The sequence below is a fragment of the Staurois parvus genome, unplaced genomic scaffold (assembly GCF_062004578.1).
Source record: "Staurois parvus isolate SC_StPar_1 unplaced genomic scaffold, SC_StPar_1.0 ptg000336l, whole genome shotgun sequence".
NCBI lineage: Eukaryota > Metazoa > Chordata > Amphibia > Anura > Ranidae > Staurois > Staurois parvus.
The window spans coordinates 2519346-2543516 of record NW_028318132.1 but is presented as its reverse complement, the minus strand read 5'-3'; the positions used below and the strand labels follow the sequence as shown (position 1 = coordinate 2543516).

At 40.6% G+C, this 24171-nt stretch overlaps 1 protein-coding gene across 2 annotated transcripts in view; it reads right to left on the bottom strand.

Annotated features, from left to right (window-relative positions):
• SGSM1 (small G protein signaling modulator 1) overlaps nucleotides 1-24171 on the bottom strand; it is a 283179-nt gene that overhangs the window by 13912 nt on the left and 245096 nt on the right. For both annotated transcript variants that reach the window (XM_089684112.1, XM_089684111.1), the window contains 7 exons: nucleotides 22776-22958; nucleotides 22537-22608; nucleotides 19636-20232; nucleotides 15302-15426; nucleotides 8516-8598; nucleotides 5407-5516; nucleotides 1692-1788 (listed from right to left, as the gene is read on the bottom strand). In XM_089684112.1, the coding sequence (XP_089540238.1) occupies nucleotides 1692-1788; nucleotides 5407-5516; nucleotides 8516-8598; nucleotides 15302-15426; nucleotides 19636-20232; nucleotides 22537-22608; nucleotides 22776-22958 (1267 nt within the window). The remainder of the gene's footprint in view (nucleotides 1-1691; nucleotides 1789-5406; nucleotides 5517-8515; nucleotides 8599-15301; nucleotides 15427-19635; nucleotides 20233-22536; nucleotides 22609-22775; nucleotides 22959-24171) is intronic.

The window sequence follows — 24171 nt, the reverse complement described above, 5'->3', positions numbered from 1 at the left end:
AGCCACTGATAACTTTCTTCCCAGGAAGCTTGCAAAATGTTCCATTCCTGCAGTAGAGCTAGAAGAAACAGTTCTTTTTTCCCCATTTATTGATCTGAGAAGAAAATGAAGTCACACAAATTCTCTCTATAATAGCAATTCATACTGAGGTTTACCTAAATGGAATGCCAAAAGTAATCAGCACTTCAGATTATTCAGTATGTCTATGTAGAACCCCACCAAGCATAATTTCAAAAACTTGCCCACAAGGTGAACAGTTATATATAACGCACGTTCCTAACCGCAGAAACCATTAAACAGCCCATCCACTCCCTCATCATATCACGACTCGACTACTGCAACTCCCTCCTCACTGGCTTGCCTCGCCGCTGGCTATCCCCGCTTCAGTCGATCCTGAATACGGCTGCCAGACTCATTCACCTTTCCAACCGCTCCGTTTCCGCCACCCCCCTCTGCCAATCCCTCCACTGGCTTCCGACTGCGCAACGGATCAAATTCAAAATCCTAACACTGACGTACAAAGCTGTCCACCATACTGCCCCGTACTACATCTCTGACCCAATATCCAAGTACCGCCCAGCACGCACACTCCGCTCCTCACAAGACCTCCTTCTCTCTAGTTGCCTGGTCTCCTCCTCCCATGCCCGCCTCCAGGACTTCTCCAGGGTGCCACCCATCCTCTGGAATTCCCTGCCCCAACCCATCAGATTATCACCTACTCTCCTCTCCTTTAGGCGCACCCTGAAAACCCATCTCTTCAGGGAAGCCTACCCCACCCCCTGCTAACCTGCTGACCTCCTCCACTCTTCCTACCACTCCATCCCCCACAGCTATCTCCTCCTGTACCACTATCCCCTCCCTCCTAGATTGTAAGCTCCAAGGAGCAGGGCTCTCAATCCCCTCATGTTTTGCATTGTATTGGTATTGTTCTGTCACATGTTCTGTCCCCATTTGTAATGTACAGCGCTGAGCAAACTATTGGCGCTTTATAAATACTGTATAATAATAATAATATATCCAAATGTTTTAGTTTGAAAACGTTGCGGTTCCTGTGAATATTACTGCACATCTTTTGGTTCAGCTTCTGTAAATCTTTGTCTGAACTTTTTAATAATAAGGTCTGTTTACTTAACATTACAAGGCCAGTTGTAGTTGTATTTCATATTCACATAAAACAATTGTTTCATAATACTCTTCTTAGAAGCCTCTACGTATACATACAGTGGGGAAAAAAATTATTTGATCCCCTGCAGATTTTGTAACTTTGCCCTCTTACAAAGAAATGAAGGGTCTATAAATTTTTATCATAGGTGTATTTTAAATGACAGAGACAGAATATCAAGCAAAAATCCAGAAACACCAAGGAGTGTAGTGAAGGGTGCAAGGCGGAAGTTGCAGTGCAATTCCTACCACTTCAGGTCAGCTGCCTTGTGCCACCCCACCCCCCTTTCATTCCCACCTTATTCCTACCGCAGTGTAAGTGAAACTGCACCCTACTCTTCTAGTAGTGTACGTTTAGGTTAGGGTATACAATTTCACAATCGAAAATGGGCAAATGTCACAAGAAGAGCACGAATTAGGGTCCAGATGTGTTTCACTGGCAGGCAAGCATGGTGGCAGTCTGTAGCCCTACACATTCAAGTGTGACAGTATGAATATATCCCTTTATCAAGCATTTCTTAATTCTTCACCTCGTTTGAAGTCCAGAAGGAACCAGCGGTAACAAAAGTAGAAGTGTGTGTAATCACCATTTTGATGCATGAGTTCAAAAAGCTCAGAATCCAGAATCTGAAATTGAAATATTTAAGACAGAAAAGATAGAGGTTATCAGTGTACATAAAAAATTGTCATTTGCACAATAATGTTATAATAGTAAAACACTGACAGAGGTTCTAATACTTGCTCCCTCTGTCATCAAGTCTTGACATTGCAGTGCCCCATATACAGAGCTCTACTGTTTCAGACATCACCATCACTGGAACAGGAGAGATGAAGAAAAAACTCTCTACTGGGGACACTGATACCAATATAATATTTGACAGGGGTTCCAACCCTTCTGCACTCTATCCAAAACTAAGTTTGGAATGATGATCTCATTAAAAGAAAACCTTTCAGGGAAATAAATATGGATGTTGTCTTTGCAGATATCTCCTAAAAATGCTTGTTGCTTGGCTCTAATGCTGACTGTCTCAATAGTTTAAAGTGGAATAATGTAGAATATTGCAACTTACTAATGCTTAAATGTCTGCATTAGTCGTTTTTTTTCTCCTCTCCTGTATTCTTACTTGGTGATCCTTTCGGTAAGACTGTTATTTTTTAACTTCCAATACCAGATCAAGCTGTCTAGCAAAAGTATCAGTGTTGGGACACACCATTTAACACAGACAGGGGTGCTTACAATGGTTAGCTTTTATTCATTTATTCAAAACTTTTTTTTTACCAAAATAGTTTTTTACTGTTTTAACCGCTTCATGACTGCTATATTGCTACAGGGCGGCACAGGTGCGCAAAATCACGTATATATGTATTGGGATTTTTTTTAGCAAAGACATGTAGCAGAATACATTTTGGCCTAAATTTATGATGAAATTTGATTTTTTTTTTATTGGACATGTTTAATGGCAAAAAGTCAAAAATATAGTTTTTTTTCTCAAAATTGTCAGGTTTTTTTTGTTTATAGCGCAAAAAATAAAAAATGCACAAGTGATCAAATACCACCGAAAAAGTTCAATTCGTGGGAAAAAAAAGGACAAATTTCATTTGGTGCAGCATTGCATGACCGGGTAATTGCCACCCTACAGCAGTATGTTATTGGCTGGATCATTAGATGAAAATAAGGGGATAAAAGCCTAAAAACAAGAAAACTAATGCAGTCACCACATTTAAAGACTGGTAAATTGCAAAGTATCGCATTATCTGGGGGGGGGGGGTTAATCCTGCTTTAAGTCTGTGACATTAAAAAGTATGCAGTTAAAGATTCCTGACTTTTATTCCACTTTTCTAATCTGCATTTCATCCGTGTCAGTGACTGAGAATGTACTAAAGTGTCAGGTCAGTGTTGGCATTTCTACGGTGCCTTACTTTATTCATAGATGTGTTATGTTTACCTGTAGTTGTGGCACACAACGGTGCTTATAGGTGTTGCTGCAGAAGGAAGGAAAATCCTAGGTGGTTCCCTTTGTTTATGTGTGGGATCGGCAGCTGTATTTGCCATAATTTACCCTCTCTACAATGTGCAGGCAGATCTTCATTATCAATTGTAAAAAGCTTTGAACAGTCAGTCCTAACAAAGGGTTAAAAGTGTAGCGGCTGGGCTTCTCACAGTGTTTGTTAATGAGAACAGAATTTGGGACAGGCTCACTCTAACACTGCAAAAAATCTTGCAGTCTGCCATGACACCTCCTCCTGGGAACACCAACATATAGTGGGACTTTCTCAAATTTGATTGCAACAGTGGAAATATGCTTTAGGGATGGGCATGTTAATTCTACAGATAGGTGCACTGCAGTGGGAATTTATGTGTTTGTGTTTTTTCTCCTATAAAATATATTATTGGTATTCAAAGACAACAATAAAAAACATAATATGGACATAAATATCTAACGGGTGGAGTTTAAAGTGTTACTAAACCCAGGACCCTGCATTCACTCTATCTGGTCTCCCACAGCACACACCAGTGCATTTATTTTAGTAAATATAAACTGCTAAATCCCTTTTCTCATCAGCAGTTAGAGCAGTCTTGTGACTTCTATCAGTGTCCAGCAGAGCACTGGTTAAAGCTTGTAGGAGGAGTTTTCTTTCTGCTCTAGGAGGATGCAAAACCCCTGACCCTCTGTCTGGACAGTGCTGATTGGCCCTGTGCTGATCACATGCACTCTCCAAAGAAAAAAAACAAAAAACTCTCTAGCAATACACACCAAACTGAGCATGTGCATGTGGCTACGGGTTCAGCCTGTCTTATTAGGAAATAACAGGTGGACATCTGAACAAGAGGAGAAAACAGAATCAAATGGCCTTAGATTCCACAGCGAGTAGAACAAGCATGCTTTACTGCATATAAAGACTGTTTTTACTGTTGTGGACTTGGTAACACTTTAAATGTCAGTCTAGGGACCTGGAAAGCATTACTGCATCATAGTTTGTTTTTTATATTAGGGATACTCAATCCGCACACCAGTATGAGTCTAGTAAGCATTTCGATGTTAATAAACATAATATCTTTTCATTCCAAATGAAGTCTATTGTTTAGAATGGACTTGGTAAAGGAATTGTAATAATTTGCATATAGTATAATAATCTGGAATATATGTTTATCTTGAATATTATGATGCGCCCTAACCAGGTGAATCTCATCTACTTTGGGCTATCATGTGTATTAGAAGATTAAAATTAAAATGGTACATATTGATAAATGGCTGGGTTTCCATCATCCTTCCCCTCTATTCAGGGGAACACGACATCGTTGTCCGCTCTCCCCATTATATACTTTGGCTGCAGAACCACTCACAATCTTCATTAGGTCCCAGCCTGATATAAACGGTGTGCGTGTGGAGCAACTGGTAGAGAGTCTAGGCCTATATACAGAGGAGCAGAAGACATGCTCTTGCTGGGCATCCAATGTGTACAGAGAAACCTTGACATCGGCACTCGGCCTCCACATATAATTGCACATGTGTGCAACAAAACCCTCTGTTTTTAATGTGAATTGTTAGACATGATCAGTTTGGTTTGATTGCAGGCTAGCTGGTAAGTGTGCTGTGAAATATTTGTTTGTGATGTCTCTCAGTCAACACCTCTGTATTCCTATGTCTCTTATTCATTAACCCTGTAATACTGTGCAATATGTAAGTTTTGGACTCTTCAGAACCACTCTTTTATATAACAATGTAAATCACACTTTGCTTTGCTATGCCATATTTTATTTAGATTTTCTTCTGTACAACTAGCCTCAATAAAGAACGTAAAAACAAATAAAATGGTTCAAATCTTCAGCATCTGAAGCCTAAAGGATTCCAAGGTGTTTTAAGACAATGGGGTAGATTTACTAAAGACAAATAAACTGTGCACTTTGCAAGTGCAGTTGCACTGATTTTCCCCAGAGCTTAGTAAATATGGCAAAGATCTGCTGATTTCCAGCATCCAAGTAAAAATGCTGTTTTTTTTTAAAATTTTCCTTGCCCTTGATTGGGTATTCTTTATAAAGTGAAGCTTTACCATGTTTACTAAGCTCTGGGGAAAGTGAGTGCAATTGCTTTTGCAAAGTGCAGTCTATTTTCTTTCAGTAAATCCACCCCAATGTTTATGTGTTTTTCGTTGTTACTCACATAACAACTGATACATTTTGATTAATGACTGGCTGTAAATTTTCTTAATCTTTGAACATTTATTACAAAACCCTAAACTTACCTGGATTAGAGATCTCATATTTGCAAAGTGTGTATCCATGGCACCACCATGAGGAAAATTCTGGTTCATCCTTTTCATGAGTTCAGTGAAACAGCTGAATGCGAGGGCCTCTGTGGAACAATCATGGCAGGTACAGTGATCAGTAACAGTTGCAGTGTCTTCATGTCTCCATTTTTCACACGATCACTTAGTTCTCAGGTTTAGAGACAATAGAGGACAGCTAAGTAGGTGAGTACAGATTTTGGATAACATGGGGATAAAGTTGGGTATTGAATACGCTAGTTTTATCCTCAAATTTAACCTCTTCATGCCGGCCAAACGCAAATGTTCAGCCTCAGGGCGTCTGGGCCTAGACGCTGAGTGGCCACACATTTGCGTTCTATTAAAAAAGGACATATGTGCCGAGAGCGCGCCCTACACGCTCCCATCACATATGTCCGGTACTCACGGAAAGGTCCCAATCTCCTCTTTTGATCGGGACCTTTCCCGGTCACATGACCCTAAACCCCACCCCACCTCCCAGCTTCTGAAACTCTTAAAGGGCTGGGAGGCGCCAGCGTGAAGGGGTTAAGCTTCTACTTGGACATAGAGCTGCTGGCTAGGGGTAACCTAGAAGAGCTATAGAAGGTCAAGAAATAAAATATGGGCTGTTAAAAACTGATATCAATTTACTGTAACAGTTAAAATGGGCAGTTAAAGTGGAACTGCACTGCATTTGAGCACCACAAACCAAAAATGCTATTTACTTAATTGTTAATATCCAAAGTAAATTCACAAATTCACCCATCTATCCATGTCGCCATGTTTTATTTTGCTTAAAAATAATTTTGAAAAACACCCCCTAGCATTTCTGGCAGTGGCCATTTTGAGTAAGGGCAAATGATTCATGTAGCATTTACTTCCTGGAATTCATCTGCGCTTAGCTCAGGCATTGGCTCAGCTGAGAACCCTTCCTCCCCTCCTGAAAACTGCTGGGATGACATCATTTGCCTAGGCAGGAAACCAGGATTAATTGAAGAAATGTAAAAAAAAGTTTAAAACAAGTAAATATGATATACTTTCCTATCTATTTACTAATGCTAGCAGCATAATATTAAAATAGCATGGGCAGCACAGTGGCTAAATGATTATAGCTTCTGCCTGGCAGTACTAGGGTCATTGGTTCGAATCCCAACCGCGGCATCATCTGCATGGAGTTTGCATGTTCTCCCTGTGCCTGCATGGGTTTCCTCTGGGTACTTGTTTCCTCCTACAGTCCAAAGACATGCTGGTAGGTTAATTGAATCCTGTCTAAATTGGTCCTAGAATGTGTATGTATGAATGTAAGTTAGGGACTGATGTGAATATACAATATACAGTGGGGATCGAAAGTTTGGGCACCCCAGCTAAAAATTTGTATTAATGTGCATAAAGAAGCCAAGGAAAGATGGAAAAATCTCCAAAAGGCATCAAATTACAGATTAGACATTCTTATAATATGTCAACAAAAGTTAGATTTTATTTCCATCATTTACACTTTCAAAATAACAGAAAACAAAAAAATGGCATCTGCAAAAGTTTGGGCACCCTGCAGAATTTATAGCATGCACTGCCCCCTTTGCAAAGCTGAGACCTGCCAGTGTCATGGATTGTTCTCAATCATCGTCTGGGAAGACCAGGTGATGTCAATCTCAAAGGTTTTACATGCCCAGACTTATCTGACCTTGCCCCAACAATCAGCACCATGGGTTCTTCTAAGCAGTTGTCTAGAAAACTGAAACTGAAAATAGTTGACGCTCACAAAGCTGGAGAAGGCTATAAGAAGATAGCAAAGCGTTTTCAGATGTCAATATCCTCTATTCGGAATGTAATTAAGAAATGGCAGTCAGCAGGAACAGTGGAAGTTAAAGCAAGATCTGGAAGATCAAGAAAAATATCAGACAGAACAGCTCGCAGGATTGTGAGAAAAACAATTCAAAACCCACGTTTGACTGCACGATCCCTCCAGAAAGATCTGGCAGACACTGGAGTTGTGGTACACTATTCCACTATAAAGAGATACTTGTACAAATATGGTCTTCATGGAAGAGTCATCAGAAGAAAACCTCTTCTACGTCCTCACCACAAAAATCATCGTTTGAACTTTGCAAATGAACATATAGACAAGCCTGATGCATTTTGGAAACAAGTTCTGTGGACCGATGAGGTTAAAATTGAACTTTTTGGCCGGAATGAGCAAAGGTACGTTTGGAGAAGAAGGGGCACAGAATTTAATGAAAAGAACCTCTGTCCAACTCTTAAGCATGGGGTTGGATCAATCATGCTTTGGGGTTGTGTTGCAGCCAGTGGCACAGGGAACATCTCATGAGTAGAAGGAAAAATGGATTCAATAAAATTTCAGCAAATTTTGGATGGTAATTTGATGCCATCTGTGAAAGAGCTGAAGTTAAAGAGAGGATGGCTTCTACAAATGGATAATGATCCTAAACACACCTCGAAATCCACGGGGGATTACATCAAGAGGCGAAAACTGAAGGTTTTGCCATGGCCTTCACAATCTCCTGACCTCAACATAATTGAAAATCTATGGATAGACCTTAAAAGAGCAGTGCGTGACAGACAGCCCAGAAATCTCAAAGAACTGGAAGACTTTTGTAAGGTAAAATGTGCAAAGATACCTCAAACAAGAATTGAAAGACTCTTGGCTGGCTACAAAAAGCGTTTACAAGCTGTGATACTTGCCAAAGGGGGCACTACAAGATATTAACTCTGCAGGGTGCCCAAACTTTTGCAGACGCCATTTTTTTGTTTTCTGTTATTTTGAAAGTGTAAATGATGGAAATAAAATCTAACTTTTGTTGACATATTATAAGAATGTCTAATCTGTAATTTGATGCCTTTTGGAGATTTTTCCATCTTTCCTTGGCTTCTTTATGCACATTAATGCAAATTTTTAGCTGGGGTGCCCAAACTTTCGATCCCCACTGTATATATGTAAAACGCTGAGTAAATTGACAGCGCTATATACAGTAAGTACCCCTTGAAATAAATAAACACAATAAATAAATAAAATTGCCAATGTTGATTGAGAGAGTGAAGTTCCAGTTTGAGGAAAATTAATATGTCATACCATCATCTAGTATTACCAAGAGTGGAGCCAGCAGATCACACATCCCTTGTACATATCCAATCTCAATGTGCTGCCACACGTAGCTGAGAAAAAGGTACAAGAAGAAGAATAACATTAGCAGGACAACTGGCAAGCAGCAATACTCAACATGGTATTAATGAAAATAACAATCTAGTGTGAAAATGAATCTATTCTTAAATTGGCCAGTAAATGTATATACATTTACCTTATTTACTGTGAACCTAGTTTCATAATCAAAAACCAGAATTCAAATGAAAGTATGAAACTGCTCCTAGAAACCAAACATCACTTTGTAAGGCCTAATTGCTATACCCGTCAATTATGTTATTAATATCATCTTATTGTTAAAGCGGATCTTCACCCTGAAAAACTTCATCCCTCTGGTCCACCCCTCTTCCAGCTTTTTTTTTCTCCTTGATTTCCTAGCCTCCTAGAGCACATCATATATCCTAGGAGGCATAGACTTTCAATCAGGAAAGGAGGAGGGCGCGGGCCTATTTACGCATCATAGGGAGGCATGCTGGCTGAACCTGGAACAGCCAGCAGCCTATCGATAACTCCACAGCCAAACATGGTGGCATGGGACAGAGTGCCTCCAGAAGAGAAGAGGTTCTCAGCTGGACAGTGCTGGATCCACTGGATGGGTGAGTATCTAAAACATGCTGAACTTACCTTGAGGTAAGCAGGGGTAGTAAAAAACCCAATGATGGGGCACTATTCCTCCAGCTGACACCAACGATGGATCCTATTCCACCACTTGACACCAACGATGGGGTCCTATTCCTCCACCTGACACCAACAATGGGGCACTATTCCTCCCAGTGACACCAATGATGGGGCAATATTCCTCCCACTGACACCAATGATGGGGCACTAATCCTGTTAGAATTCTTTGGTACATGAGAACCAGAAAGAAACTGAGTTTCTGCAAGTCTGAATATTCATTCTGCACCCACACTCTTGCATTATTATAATTCTACAGACTTACCTAATAAAATATTTGTTTTTACCCTTATCTAAGAATGACTCTTGGAGCTTCGAGTCAGAGCTGAGAGGATTGCTGAAGTCTGACAGTTGCTGTACCTGATGCCTAAACTTACACTGATAACACGCTGTCTTCTAGGTCTTATGGAACCACAAATGTATTAAACACAGAGCCCTTAACTTGTTTACATTTCTTTTAGCCACAGGGCTTCTTTATATTATTTTGTTATGCACACTCAACTAGGCTGTTGGAAAAAACAGCAATTATCAGACTTCAAGTGACCTCAAGTAACTTCCCAAGCCTAGGGTCATCCTTTGATAAAGTAAGTTAGGTTAAATAAGGGGGGAGATACAAACATTAAACTTGCATATTTAGGATAATTTTAGAATAAAAAAACTTTTTTGTGTTCAGTTGTGCTTTTGCCTTTAAAGGATTCCTCCCTATGGTCACTGCACATGTTCAAAACAATCTATGAAGAATAAGTATAGCTTAAAGTCCAGGTCTGGCAGCACGGATGTCACAATTGACTGGCAACCACAAAAAGACAGGCATGAGATGCATCACTGATGCAGGTAGCTTAATATAAGTGGAAAAAAGTAGACACAAATAATTGCACTTACAAACAATCCATGGCATACTGTAAAAACCTCTTGTGAACACCTCTCATGAAACCTCTGATATCAGCATCCCCCAGTTCTGCAACAAGTATTGGGCTGGATCTAATGAAAACACAGATAATGTATACCACATAGCGCATTAAAGGGTACAATATATTGGTATAAAAATAGGAGTTCCACTCATATTACAAATGCATGAAGTGCTTATCAATGGCCTCTTGGGCAGCCTGTGGAGTCAGAGACCCGCCAAAAATCAGTGGCATCGCAGTAAGCCGTGGAGTAAAGACATTACTCCTCAGACTGCTGTAAAGTGTCTGTTACTTGGCAATTCATTTTGGGTTACTACACTTTGTAAAGTCCTATGTCAAACTTTGCTCTCTGGCCACAGCAGACTAAGTTTGCCCATCAGAGGCCACTAATGAGCACTTACTCCATATGTGTGAGTGGAACTGCTATTTTTATACCGATAAATTGAACCTTTTAATGCGGTATTGCTGTATATCTACATTTTCAATCGATCCATCCTGACACTTCTTGCTGAACTGGCGGATACCTATATCAGAGGTTTTCATGAGTGGCAGTTATACCATGAATTGTTTGTGTGTGCAAATACTTTGCACAGATGGGGGGCACAGCCGCAAACGGGGCATTGTCCTGCATAAACACAGTTGTGTGATCTCCTCCTTAAACTGTCTCACTGCTATGCACTGACTTTTTGCAAAAGATGGGGGCATTGTCCTGCGTGAGTGCATTGTCTTCAGGAGTGCAAAAAAGCAGCTGAACACAGCAGTGCATTTTCTGCTGGAGTGCAAAACAGCAGTTGAACACAGCAGTGCATTTTCTGCTGGAGTGCAAAACAGCAGTGCATTTTCTGATGGAGTTCAAAACAGCAGTTGAGCACAGCAGTTTAACTAAAGCAGGATAACTCAAGCAGCAGGAAGATACAACAAAGAACTCTACTGCACATAGGATAAACTGGAAAAAAACACCCTGGGAAACATCTCCTACAAGTATGATTCCCACTACATCTACCTTTTAATATGCCCCCTCTACTCCTCCTTTTCATATTACTATCCTCTGTTCTCAAAATCTAATTTCTTTACCCCTCTGCTCCACCCCAAAGCTTCTACATATCACCCTCACGTCTATCATCTCCCTACTACTACTCTCATCCTGCTAATACTTTACTCACCTGCTGACCCAAACACCAGGACAGGAAGGCATGTGCACTCATATACCCTCCTTCTCCTAACCTCTGGGGATATCTCCCCAAACCCTGGTCCTCCACTATCTCACCCCCACACCTCCTTCCTCCAGGAATAGCCACAATCCACTCAATTTAATCTCAATCCCCATACTCCTAAAAACCACGCTCCGTTTTTCATGGGCACTCTGGAATGCCCTCTCTGTCTGTAATAAGCTCATCTCTGTCCGTGACCTTTTTGTTTCCCACTTCCTTAACCTACCAGCAATTACAGAAACCTGGCTTCAAGCAGCAGATTCTTCTTCTTCCACAGCACTTTCCTATGGAGGCCTCCTCTGGACCCACTCACCCAGACCCAGTTGTTGGAAAGGAGGTGGAGCTGGTTTGCCTCTATCCCCACTGAGCACCTTTCAAGTCCTCCCTAACCCTCCCTCTCTATCCTTAGCTTCTTTCGAGACACACTGCATTCGGCTGTTTTCTCCCATTTCTCTGAGGATTGCAGTGATTTATCGGCCTCCTCGACCGGTGTCACGCTTTCTTGATGACTTCTCTGCTAGGCTACCCTACTTTCTCTCCTCTGAAATACCCACTATCATTCTTGGAGATTTTATCATCCCCATTATGTGAACAACCCGGCTACATCCCAGCTCTTCAACCTAACGTCATCTTTTGTCTTAACACAATGGACGCAGTCCTCCACTCACTCTGATGGGAATACATTAGACCTTGTTTTCTCCCATCTTTGCACTCCCTACAACCTCACAAACACCCCTTTTCCTCCCTCTGATCACAATCTCATCACCTTCACAGTGTCCTCGTCTTCAAACACTTATCCCTCCAAGCAGCAAACAATTACCCGCAGAAACCTTCACAACTTAAACCCTTCTCTTTTCTACTCTGCAACTGACCACCTCTATGACAGAATCTCTCTCCATGTCCTGCCCTGACCTGGCCACTGCTGTCTACAACAGTTCGCTTTCATTCACACTAGACTCACTTGCTCCTCTAACTACACGAGGTATAACGCCCTGACCATTACAACCGTGGCAGACTGACGACACCAGAAATCTTAAGAGACATAGTCGTGCACTGGAGCAACTGTGGCGCATAAACCAAATCCCAGCAAGCATTCACAGTATATAAATCTGCTTTCTTAAAATACAATTCCTCCCTCCATGCTGCCAAACAAGCCTACTTTGTCACTCTTATTGATACCTTGTCATCCAGCCTTTGTCATCTCTCCTCTACTTTTAACTCTCTACTTTCTCCACCTTCACCTCCACCCAGTAACTCACTCACTGCATACAAGATTGCAAATCATTTCAAAAACAAGATTGATGCAATTTGTAGGGACATCACTACACAGACATGTATCCCACTTAGCATACCTTATACTAAACCTCCCTCAACACTTTCCTCTTTTGACCTTGCTACTATTGAAAAGGTCACTAAAGTTTTCTCAGAAGCCTGTCTCACCATGTGCCCCCTGGATACTGTCCACTCTCAACTACTACAGTCCCCCTCCTCTTCTGTCCTATGCTCCCTCACTCACATCTTCCATCTCTCCCTCTCTAATGACACCTTTCCCACCCCTCTAAAGCATGCACAGATCACTCCCATACTTAAAAAGCCCTTGCTGGACCCCACCAACCTGAACAATTTAAGACCCATCTCCCTGTTCCCGTTTACCTCTAAACTCTTAAAACGCCTAGTCTACAATCGCCTGAGCTCCTACCTCACTGAGAATAACCTTCTTGACCCTTTACAGTCTGGCTTTTGCTCAGTACACTCCACTGAAACTGCCCTACTAAAACTCACTAATGATTTACTAAGTGCTAAAACCAATGGCCATTACTCCATACTCTTACTACTTGACCTCTCTGCAGCTTCTGATACTGTTGACCATCCCCTCCTCCTCAACAAACTCCACTCTCTTGGCCTCCGAGACTCTGCTCTCTTCTGGTTCTCCTACCTATTACAGCGCTCCTTCAGAGTTACCTATAACTCGGTCTCCTCCTCTCTACCTCCTCTTTCTGTAGGGGTCCCTCAATGTTCTGTCCTTGGACCCCTTCTCTTCTCCATCTACACCTCCTCCCTTGGTCACTTGATCAACTCCCATGGTTTTAAGTACCATCTCTTTGCTGATGACACACATATCTATATTTCTACTCCTCACCTCACTCCACTTCCTCAAACTAAATCTTTCCAAAACGAAGCTCATAATATTCCCTCCAGCCCGTGCCCCATCCTCTGACTTCTCCATCAAGATCAATAACACAACCATCAGTCCCCCCCCCCCTCATGCCAGGGTACTAGGTGTAATTCTAGACTCCCATCTCTCCTTTAAGCCCCAAATCCAATCACTGTACAAATCTTGTAGACTTCACCTCCGCAACATCTCCAAGATATGCCCGTTCTTAACCTCTGAAACCACTAAGCAACTTATTCACTCCCTTGTTATATCTCGCCTTGCCTATTGTAACTGCCTCCTCATTAGCCTACCTAATCGCAGGCTATCCCCTCTTCAGTCTATCATGAATACTGCTGCCAGACTCATCCATCTTACTAACCGTTCCATATCTGCCATCCCTCTCTGCCAATCCCTCCATTGGCTTCCCATTACCCAACGAATAAAATTCAAAACATTAACAATAACATATAAAGACATTTATATCTTTGCCAAAAATTACATCACCGATCTTGTCTCCAAATATCACCCAAACCGTACTCTCCGCTCCTTGCAAGACCTCCTGCTCTCTAGCTCCCTTGTCTCCTCCTCCCATACTCATCTCCAGGACATCTCCAGAGCCTCCCCCATCCTCTGGAACTCTCTACCCCAATCTATCCGACTATCGCCTACTCTGCCCACTTTTAGGCGATCTCTGAAAACCTCTCTCTGCAGGGAAGCCTATCCTGTCTTCAACTAAATAGGATTCTTCTATTCCTCCTATCAGTTCATCCCCCACAGTTATTACTTTTGTACCACCAGCCCCTCCCTCTTAGATTGTAAGCTCCAAGGAGCAGGGCCCTCCTAACCCTCTTGTATTGAACTGTATCGTTTCTGTATTGTCTCCCTTTATATTGTAAAGCGCGGAGCAAACTGTTGGCACTATATAAATCCTGTTTAATAATAATAACTTGTGTTAAGCTTACTGCACCAGGGGTGCACCCAAAACCTTTTTGATTTAAGATAATTTTAGACTGAATGTTCAGATTATTTCAAAGACCTTATTATGACTGGTTTTCTTTCATACAATCTTTCCAAAACACCCCAAAAGCCTGTGCTTACATGCTTTGTGTGCTTCAAACAGGTTTTACATTCCCATAAGTCTATAGGAATTCAAAAAAGGTTGAAACAGGTCAAATGCACTGAGCTAGTACTGGTGCCTCCAGCTAATATGACCTTTCTCTCTTCTTCTTACTTGCCTTGTTCTTCTTTCTTCCTCACTGCTCTTCTCCCCCTCAGATTTCTACCCTTTTCTCTCCTTCCCTTTTATTTCCCTCCTACCCCCCCCCCCCCCCAAATCCATTCCCAGTTGCAGATGAGGTTGGGGACCCTTCCATCCCCCCTTATATTTGTGTTTCTTTTAGTCTCTGACCTGGGTCCCTCGGGCCCATCATTTGGGAATGACAAGCCCCGTTGGTCGGGGCAGTTGGTTTATAGTGCTGTACATTTAAAATGTAACCACTGGTGTAGTACTATTGCTTTCATTATTATTTTCCATTGTATGGGTACCAAATATTCCTTTTACTCATTGTGTGATGCCTACCTTTTATTTCAATAAACATTGTACTAGAAACAGGTCGAATACAGATAAGAAGGAGGTTAGCTGCATGACAAATCCACCTGCAAATGGATTCTGAATTATTTTAGCATCTCAAACAACCCAAGAACAATTGTATTTTCAACCTAAAGTGTTTTTGGAGGGCATGACACAGTATTTGTAAATAATGGGTACCTGCACATAACATTTCGAAGCTTCTCTAGGTTGGTGGGAGTGAAATACCAATAGTTGCGATCACACCTCTGGACGTCTTTCTCAATACGGTGCAAGTTAATTGTGTACATATCCAGCACTTCTTGCTAAATTAAATTGTTGGACAAGAAGAAAGACAAATCAGTGGAAATAATTTAAGGTAAAAGTTTCAGAATATAATTGTATATCATTTCAGAGAAGGTCAAGGGCTCATGCAGATGGCTGCTGAAAGAAATGTTTGAGGGACTTTATTGCACTTTTTTTTTAACTTCTTGGCTAGGTTTTACTGTTTCTACATCAAGTTTCAAGGGGCTCCATTTTTATTTCTCTTTTCGGCCACTATAAATCAATACTGTCATTCATGATATGGCACATGCTTATGAATACTGTCCATGTATAGAAGCACAAATTTAAAAAGGGAGTCCAGTACATCACACATGTATGAATAAGAATCAAAACGTTTAATTAGATATTGTAGAAGTAAATTATTTTGTCTAGCATTTTGTATAGAATTCTTAAAAATGTTCTCTCCTCTCTCTTCCTACCTACGCTACCCGCCCTGTGTAAAAAAGATCTGTATACTTCCCATTTTTTTAGTCCAGTCACATGATTGCAGCTTTGGCTCCCCTGTGTCATGAAAAGCTCGACAAAGGAATAAAGGAGGGAACACTTTTAATACAGTTTTTAAGAATAGTTAGTATTAAGCTTTTCACTTTAACCATTTGCCGACAGCCCCATAGCAGATTTACTGCTACAGAGCAGCCATGCTATGCAGAATCATGTATATAAATGTGATTCTGCAATTTCCGGTCATGGGAGCGTGCATGCACCACCGGCACGTCACAGCAGAAGCCAATCAGTGGGTGCCAGCCAATGGATGAGCACCAGCACTTGCCAATCGTCTAGGAGACTTACAAAACCCAGCTCTGCCTATGTAAACAGGGCAGAGCTGTGTCCTGTCAGTGACAATGTGCTGGATTCTCCTTCCCTGCAGAGCGGGAAAGGAGAATCCAGCACATTACCTAGTAAAAATAGCACACACAGTACCCATGACACTTAGCTAGGCACACAGTTAACCCCTTGATCACCCTAGATGTTTAACCCCTTCCCAGCCAGTGTCATTAGTACAGTGTCAGTGCATACGTTTAGAACTGATCACTGTATTAGGGCCACTGGTTCCCACAAAGTTTCAGTTAGTGTCCTGTTGTCCACCGCAATATTGCAGTCCCGCTATAAGTCTCTGATCGCCGCCATCACTAGTATAAAAAATGAAATGAAATAAAAATTCCAGTATATATACCATAGATTGTAGATGCTATAACTTTTGCGAAAATCAATTAATGTACGATTATTGTGATTTTTTTTTAACCAAAAATATGTAGCAGAATACATACTTGCCTAAATTTATGAAGCATTTGGTTTTTTACATTTTTTTTATTGGATTTTGTTTTATAGCAGAAAGTAGAAAATGTTTTTGTTTATAGTGCAAGAAATGTAAAACTCAGGAGGTGAACAAATACCACCAAAAGGAAGCTCTATTTGTGGGGAAAAAAAATACAAATGCTATTTATGTACAACATTGCATGACCGCGCAATTGTCAGTTAAAATAACGCAGTGGTCAATCGCAATAAATGGCCTGGTCAGGAAGTGGGATAACTCTTCCAGAGGTCAAGTGGTTAAGGTATGTATCTATCAGTATGTTTATCATGTCTCACTGTATATGGTTTTCTCAAAGTGGATCTATGGTCAAAATGTTTGTAAACTTGCTTTGTGAAGGTCCCCACACATTTAATCCCTTGAATTCTATGACTCGTATTCACTTTGCTCTGTTGATAGACACTGCCGTGTCACAGAATTCATAGAACCTGCTTTCTGAACGATAGAAGTGCTGAGAGGAGCAGTTTCAGGAGGTGGAGTTGGTAGAGGATTCACTGCTTGCAGGCAACAAGGCACCACAGGATCTGTAGTCCTTAGTAAATGAAAGTAGACAGCAGAGGAGAAGCTGCAAAGGATGAAGTGAATCCAGGAAGTTGTGGAAAGAGGTGACTAGCAGACAGGCAGCCCTTACACAAATGGAGATTGGGCTGCCTGTCAAATAGGCACCCCAATAACCAATCGGCTGAATAGGTCAAAGTGTTTGGGATTCAGAAGATTTCCAATCTAAGCTCAATTAGAAGTTGATGGAGAAAAGATTCCGGTGGTTGTACCAGGCATCTGGGAGTCAACTACAACAAATCTGCACGGAAAGCCCGCCACATGTTTAAGGGCCACAAAAAAAATTAAAAAAGGGAGGGGCACATTTTGTTCAACTTTGAGGACAACATTGGAAAATACGCAAATCATTCCATTTTAGAGCTTTGTGGTGTCCCTTAATACTGTACATTACTTAATCCAACTGCAACTCTCTACATTGACCGTGCATACTTTGCTACTGTATATTGACTTTTCCTTTTCACTTAACTTTTTTTTTTACCCAACACTTGCAGCACCCTAATAAACATTTTTAAAGAAATAGAACAGTCAAATTAAAAATGTATTTCTCTTGTAGTATGAGCCGAAATTAGTGTTAGTTTGGAAAATGGTACTAGTCATGTATTGGTCTGCTTCCCAAAAACCCTTCGGTTTATAGGAGTATAATTTTTGATTTAGCCTGACCATGGCACCACCACATTTGGACAGCAGTATTAACACAAGACTGAAAGGTTTTGCAGAAGGCCTCTGAAAGTTCTTTCCAAAAAATGGAATATTTTTAAAATGTAGTTTTAAAATATAGTTCGTTTGCATTATTTATGTTCATTGTACTTCTTTATCTATATCAAGCATTCAATAATTTTTAATTTTGAAGGGGATGGGGGGGCAGGAAAGGTGGTGGGTTGGAAGGAGGCTACATCAGGATTTGGGTGTGCGCTTAATTTTCTAAATATATGCCCAGCACCTCTACTGCATGAGTTCTTAGTTTCAGCCACCGACCCATCTTAGACATTCAGTTTTACATGGGGTCTTTCTTCATTCGACAGGTTTTGATATTCAAACTGGAGCCAACATTCATTGACCATTGTGGCCATACCTGTGAGTGCTACCTGGGGCTAGGTTTACTAGCTGAGGAAAATTTTCAAGGCCTCTGATAAACATCCCCTACTTCTACTGATGGATAGCAGAGACATTCCTGCTGCCATCAGGAAAGACTTTGTACAAGGACCTTACAGGTACTTCCTTGTAATGATGCATTTCGTCGATAATCAAAGTCTAAAATCAGAGGCAGAAGGTTCTTGAAGCTTCCTCTATTTTTAAAAAGTATCTCTTACTTATTTTTTTATGTACCTATATAGGTTTTTAGTTATCCAAAAATAATATAATATTTGAATTGGTCAAACTTGTGACCAAGTCTGCCCAATGTGGATTAGCTGCTGTGGAGGACCAGGGCATTATTGGATAGCTTGCTGAATTTTCAAGTTCAAATCTACTTGAATTGTAATTAATAAATTGAAATAATGGCATACTATATAAAGATACCATCTCCAGGAATGAAGTCTTAAAATATCAAATTCAATTTAATCTAATCATTAATGACTATTCCTTTTTTAAGCTTTTTAATACAAGCTAACTTGGAATTAGATATTATGTTTAAGAAAAATAATAAGGTTATGAATGTGGTCTTATGTTAAATTAGAACAAAGATTATTGCCCTTTTCATCTTTAACCTTCTAACGCTGGACCCTGTATGCATACTTAAAGTGTTACTAAACCCAGGACCCTGCATTCACTATATCTGGTCTCCCACAGCACATAGAACATGGAAATGCAATTATTTTTGTAAATATAAACTGTAAATACCTTTTCTCATCAGCAGTTAGAGCAGTCTTGTGACTTATATCAGTGTCCAGCCAAGCATATGTTAAAGCTTGTAGAAGGAGTTTTCATTCTGCTGTAGGAGGATGCAGAACCCCTGACCTCTGTCTGGACAGCGCTGATTGGCCCTGTGTTGTTCACAAGCAATCTCCCAAGAAAAAGAAACCTCTCTAGCAATACACACCAAACTGAGCATGTGCAGAGTGACTCCACACAATACGTCTTATCAGGAGATAAGAGGGGGACACTGGGAAAAGGGGTGGGTCAGAGAAGTCAGGATCAAACAGGGTTTTTATACATTGCAGAGGATTAACCCCTTAGGTTAGGATTAACCCTTAGGTTAACAAGCATGTTTTACTGCATATGCAGACTGATTTTACTGTTGTAGGTTTAGTAACACTTTAACTACAATCTATCACAAGACATGAGGGAGCAGAGACAGGCATGCTAATTGTAAGATACTTACAGAATAGGTTACTCCAGTGGAAGAGACTGGGGACACTTCAGACACAGTCTTGTCAATTACAACCAATGAATCATGTTGTGGATACAGACTTTCCATCTCTGGCTCCTCTGATAAATTATCCTCGCTGCCCACCAAACTTTCTTTCTCACCTTCACTGTCTGGCCAAGCTTCCACAACAGAAAGCATTGCAGTTTCCCTATCAGGCAAAATGTCCTCTGTACTTTCAGCAATTGATAAAAAGTCATCCAAGCTTTCATTGGCTGTAGTTTCTGCGTCCAAACTATCTTGAACAGCAAGCTCCTCTTCGACCCTTTTACCATCAAGCATACTGTCCAAGCTAGACTGTTTTTTTCCACTTGCTCCTCCTGGTTTCATAGGCAGATAAAGTGCATTTTTGCTGGCATCCGTTGATGCATTATCATCTGTACTGAAACTATGCTCTGAATAACCAGAAGTGATAGAGAAGTTTCTGGAAGATGGGTGACCTGAATCTGGAGAGCATGTCCCATTAGGTACGGTTCCATTAGGTATTTTTGATGGTTTACTCTCCTCGCTTCTAGTGTCTAATTGATCAGCTTCTTCCACTGATTCAAAAACCTGTGCAGTTAAATTGTATTTAGATTAACTGAGAATTAAGAGGCAGTAAAGTCAAGACAAGAGCAAAACTCCCTAGAAAATAGAACTTCAAGAGAATTGACAGAATATGATTTAACATTTTAAAATCTTCTGTGGCAAAAAACATGTGAAATAATTTTAAACACTTTATATAAAACCAAAACATTTTTCAGGTCTTGGATTGATTAGGAAAGGATTAGAGCCGCAGTAAGGCTTTTACTGTTGTCTGTGATCCCGCTTGGGAGATTTACCCTCTCTATTTGTTTGGGTGGCAATTATAATCAAGACAGAAAGTAGTGGGTAATGAAAAATATTAGCACTGTCATCAGAACAAGAGGTGCAGCTAAATCTTTCAATGGGGACACCTGTTCCAGTGACAATTATCTAAAGGGAAACTCCCTTCATTTTGTAGAAAATTTCTCAAATTATCTGTTGTGTGTCCAACAGAAAGTGAAACAAAATCTCCCTAACAGATAGATAATAAAAATAAAGCTGGCTATACATGGTTTGGTTTTTTTTTTTTTGGTTCAGTCAGCGAGCTGAACCGGGAAAAACTAAACTGATGACCTCAGCTACACATTCTAGAAGAATGGGTGAAACCACCCCATTGTTATATGACAGAATAAACAGCTGTCAAAATTTACAGATTAACAAGGCAGCTGCTGATCGAAAAGCATTTACCTGACAGGGTGGTTGAACAGAAGCCGATTGGTAGTTCGATTTCTGTTCAATTGAGTGGCCACACATATATCGAAATTTGGCCAATCCTTGCTGAACCAGGCAAATTTCAATCCATCTATGGCCACCTTAAGCTGGCAGGGGTTTTAAACCTCCTCTTCTCAATCCTAATGTAGTAAATGTTTTAGCCATGCATATTCTTGTAAGGTCAGACCTGTGTGTAGGAGTGGTTGATCAATGCCTACTTCCTTTGACATCAACCTGCGATCAAAAGGATTTTCCTAGGTAACTTAAAAAGTGCTAAATGGGCAGCAGTAATGAAAAACAGGAAGCCAGGTGCCTGAACACACTCATAGGGATCTATGTATAAACAATTTGCTGAAAGAATGTGACATCTATCCACTCAGCTACAATGAAACATGCTGTATTCTAGGTTATAGAAATATCTGTTATGTTTAAAGCACCTTCTAGTGGCCAAAATTCCTTTTTTTTCTTGAATTTAGGTACTAAAACAAAACAGTAAATTGCATTTTGGCCACTAGATGGTGCTTCGATTATACAAGATAATTCTGTAACATAGATGTAGCTGAATGGATGCGTGTTTATGCATAGATCCCATAATTGAGGCTTACACCCCGGTCACATCAAACCCTGCATTGAAATCGTGCGACTTACAGTGAAGTCAGAATCGCACCGATATGACCACTCTAATTGCAGACAATAGGCTGCAAGTCGCATGGCAAGCCAATCGCATGCCAATTTGCATCCAGTGTGACCGGGGTCTTAGGGAGAACTAATGAACATTGTTACTGCAATACACCTTCTCAAAGGGACTAGTATGGTTTGTTGTTCCTTAGTACAGTCCATGTCTAAGTTCATGAAGCCCAGCTGTACAACTATGGTTCTCAAAGGCTATAAGGCTGACATTTTTTGAAAGATCACATTCACAAAATTTTATATTTAAAGGACAATAATAAATAAAGATTTCAGGTTTAATACCAAACTCAGCACCAGCTTTTAATACCCTATTTCACAAATAAATTGTGAAGAATAGAATTACTTTTGTTCTACTGCCTTTTAGCTTGTGTTGAGGACTAATATTGGTCCTGATTCATTCAAATATTTACATAAACTGTTATCAAATGCCAAGGATTAAGCTGGCCATACATAGATCAAAATATGGCCAGGTTCAGCACTGGCCAAATTTCGATCCATGGATGCACATGGTTCTGTAAAACTGCCTGGTCAGATTTTCCCACAGCGCTGATCAGTGTATTCTGACGGCGGGGAAGTCTTCTCACTGTCAGAATACAATAGCTCAGCAGGAAGGATTTGAGTTTTATTTTTTTGTTCAACCCACTGGCTGGGCTGCTTCAGTCACACTACCAAAAGAAGGAGTTGGTTTAAACGTGAAGGTCAGAATAAAAGTAGATAATTAAATTTTAATTAGAAACTACCTTAAAGAAAGCTGTAGTTTATTATGCACATTACAAGGGCCAAAGTTGTAAATTCATGTGTGTGGTTATTTTTTTACTAGCGAATAGGTTTAGTGGCTCTTTAAAGATATGATTCAAAAGTCAAACATTTGCACATTTCATGCATTTTTACCTGCGTACTTGCGCTGGAGTCACTTTGAAGGCGTGCATGGTTTTGTCTTTCTGAACTACAACTTTGGGAAGACTGCAAAACAGGTCAAACAACATTTCAGTTTCAATGAAAGGAAAAATACTAGCTACAACTATAGCTGTAAAAAGCACCAAGAAAGAAACACATTAAAATAAATAAAGCTGCAGAAAATAAGTGATTTTATTTAACAAGCACAACTCGCTTGTGTCTTTTTTGCTGACCTCATTGCTGACTGTGGAGTCTCTATGCATCATTCTCTGAATCTGGATATCTAGACTGGCTCCAGAAGAACACTTCAACAAAGCAGCTGCATGGGACTCCTTCTCCCTCTGCCGCACGATAGCCTCACAGCCCAACCACTCTGCCATGGTTTGTTCATAGCAAGTACGGATTTGCTCATCTACCTATGGCAGAGACAAATGAAGAATGTATATCTGGAATCAGTTCATAAGTGCAACATTTCATCATTGATCTGAAACACAATATGCCCTAGCACACCACAGGAAAGCCCATGAAGAGGTATGAATCCTTGTGCAAAGACAATTCAAAACAGCAAGCAAACTATTTACAGTGGAAAAAATAATTTGATCCCCTGCAGATTTTGTAAGTTTGCCCACTTACAAAGAAATGAAGGGTCTATTATTTTTATTATAGGTGTATTTTAAATGATAGAGGCAGAATATCAACTACAAATCCAGAAAAAAATACATGATACAAATGTTATAATTTGTATTGAAGTTCAGCGAGTAAAATAAGTGTTTGATCCCCAAGCAAAACATGACTTATTACTTGGTGGAGAAACCCTTATTGGCAAACACAGAGTAAGGACATTTCTTGTAGTTGGTTACCAGGTTTGCACACATCTCAGAAGGGACTTTGGTCCACCCTAATTGACAGATCTTCTCTTAGGGTCTTAAGGTTTCTTGGCTGTCGCTTGGCAACTCGAAGTTTCAGCTCCCTCCATAAATTTTCTATAGGATCAAGGTCTTCAGACTGGCTAGGCCACTCCATGACCTTAATTGTGCTTCTTCTTGAGCCACTCCTTTGTTGCCTTGGTGGTATGTTTTGGGTCATTGTCATGCTGGAAGATCCATCCACGACCCATCTTTAGTGTTCTGGAAGAGGGAAGAAGGTTCTCATCCAAGATCTTACAAAACATGGCCCTGTCCATTGGCCCCCCAATATGGTAAAGTAGGCCTGTACTTTTAGCAGAGAAACAGCCCCAAAGCATAATGTTTCCACCTCTGTGCTGAACTGTAGGGGTGGTGTTTTTAGGGTCATAGTCAGCAAACATGGCGAGTTGAGTTAATGTCAAAGAGCTCAATCCTGGTCTCATCTGACCACAGCACTTTATCCCAATCCTCTGAATCATTTAAATGTTCATTGGCAATCTTCTGACGGATCTGTACATGTGCCTTTATGAGGAGGGGGACCTTACAGGCGGTGCAGTATTTTAATCCACGGTGGTGTATTGTGTTACCAATGCTTTGTTTTGTGACTTTGGTCCCAACTGCCTTGAGATCATTCACAAGCTCCTCTCGTGTAGTTCTGGGCTGATCCCTTATTTCTCTCATGATCATCCTTACCCCCATGAGGCGAAATCTTGCATTTGCGAAT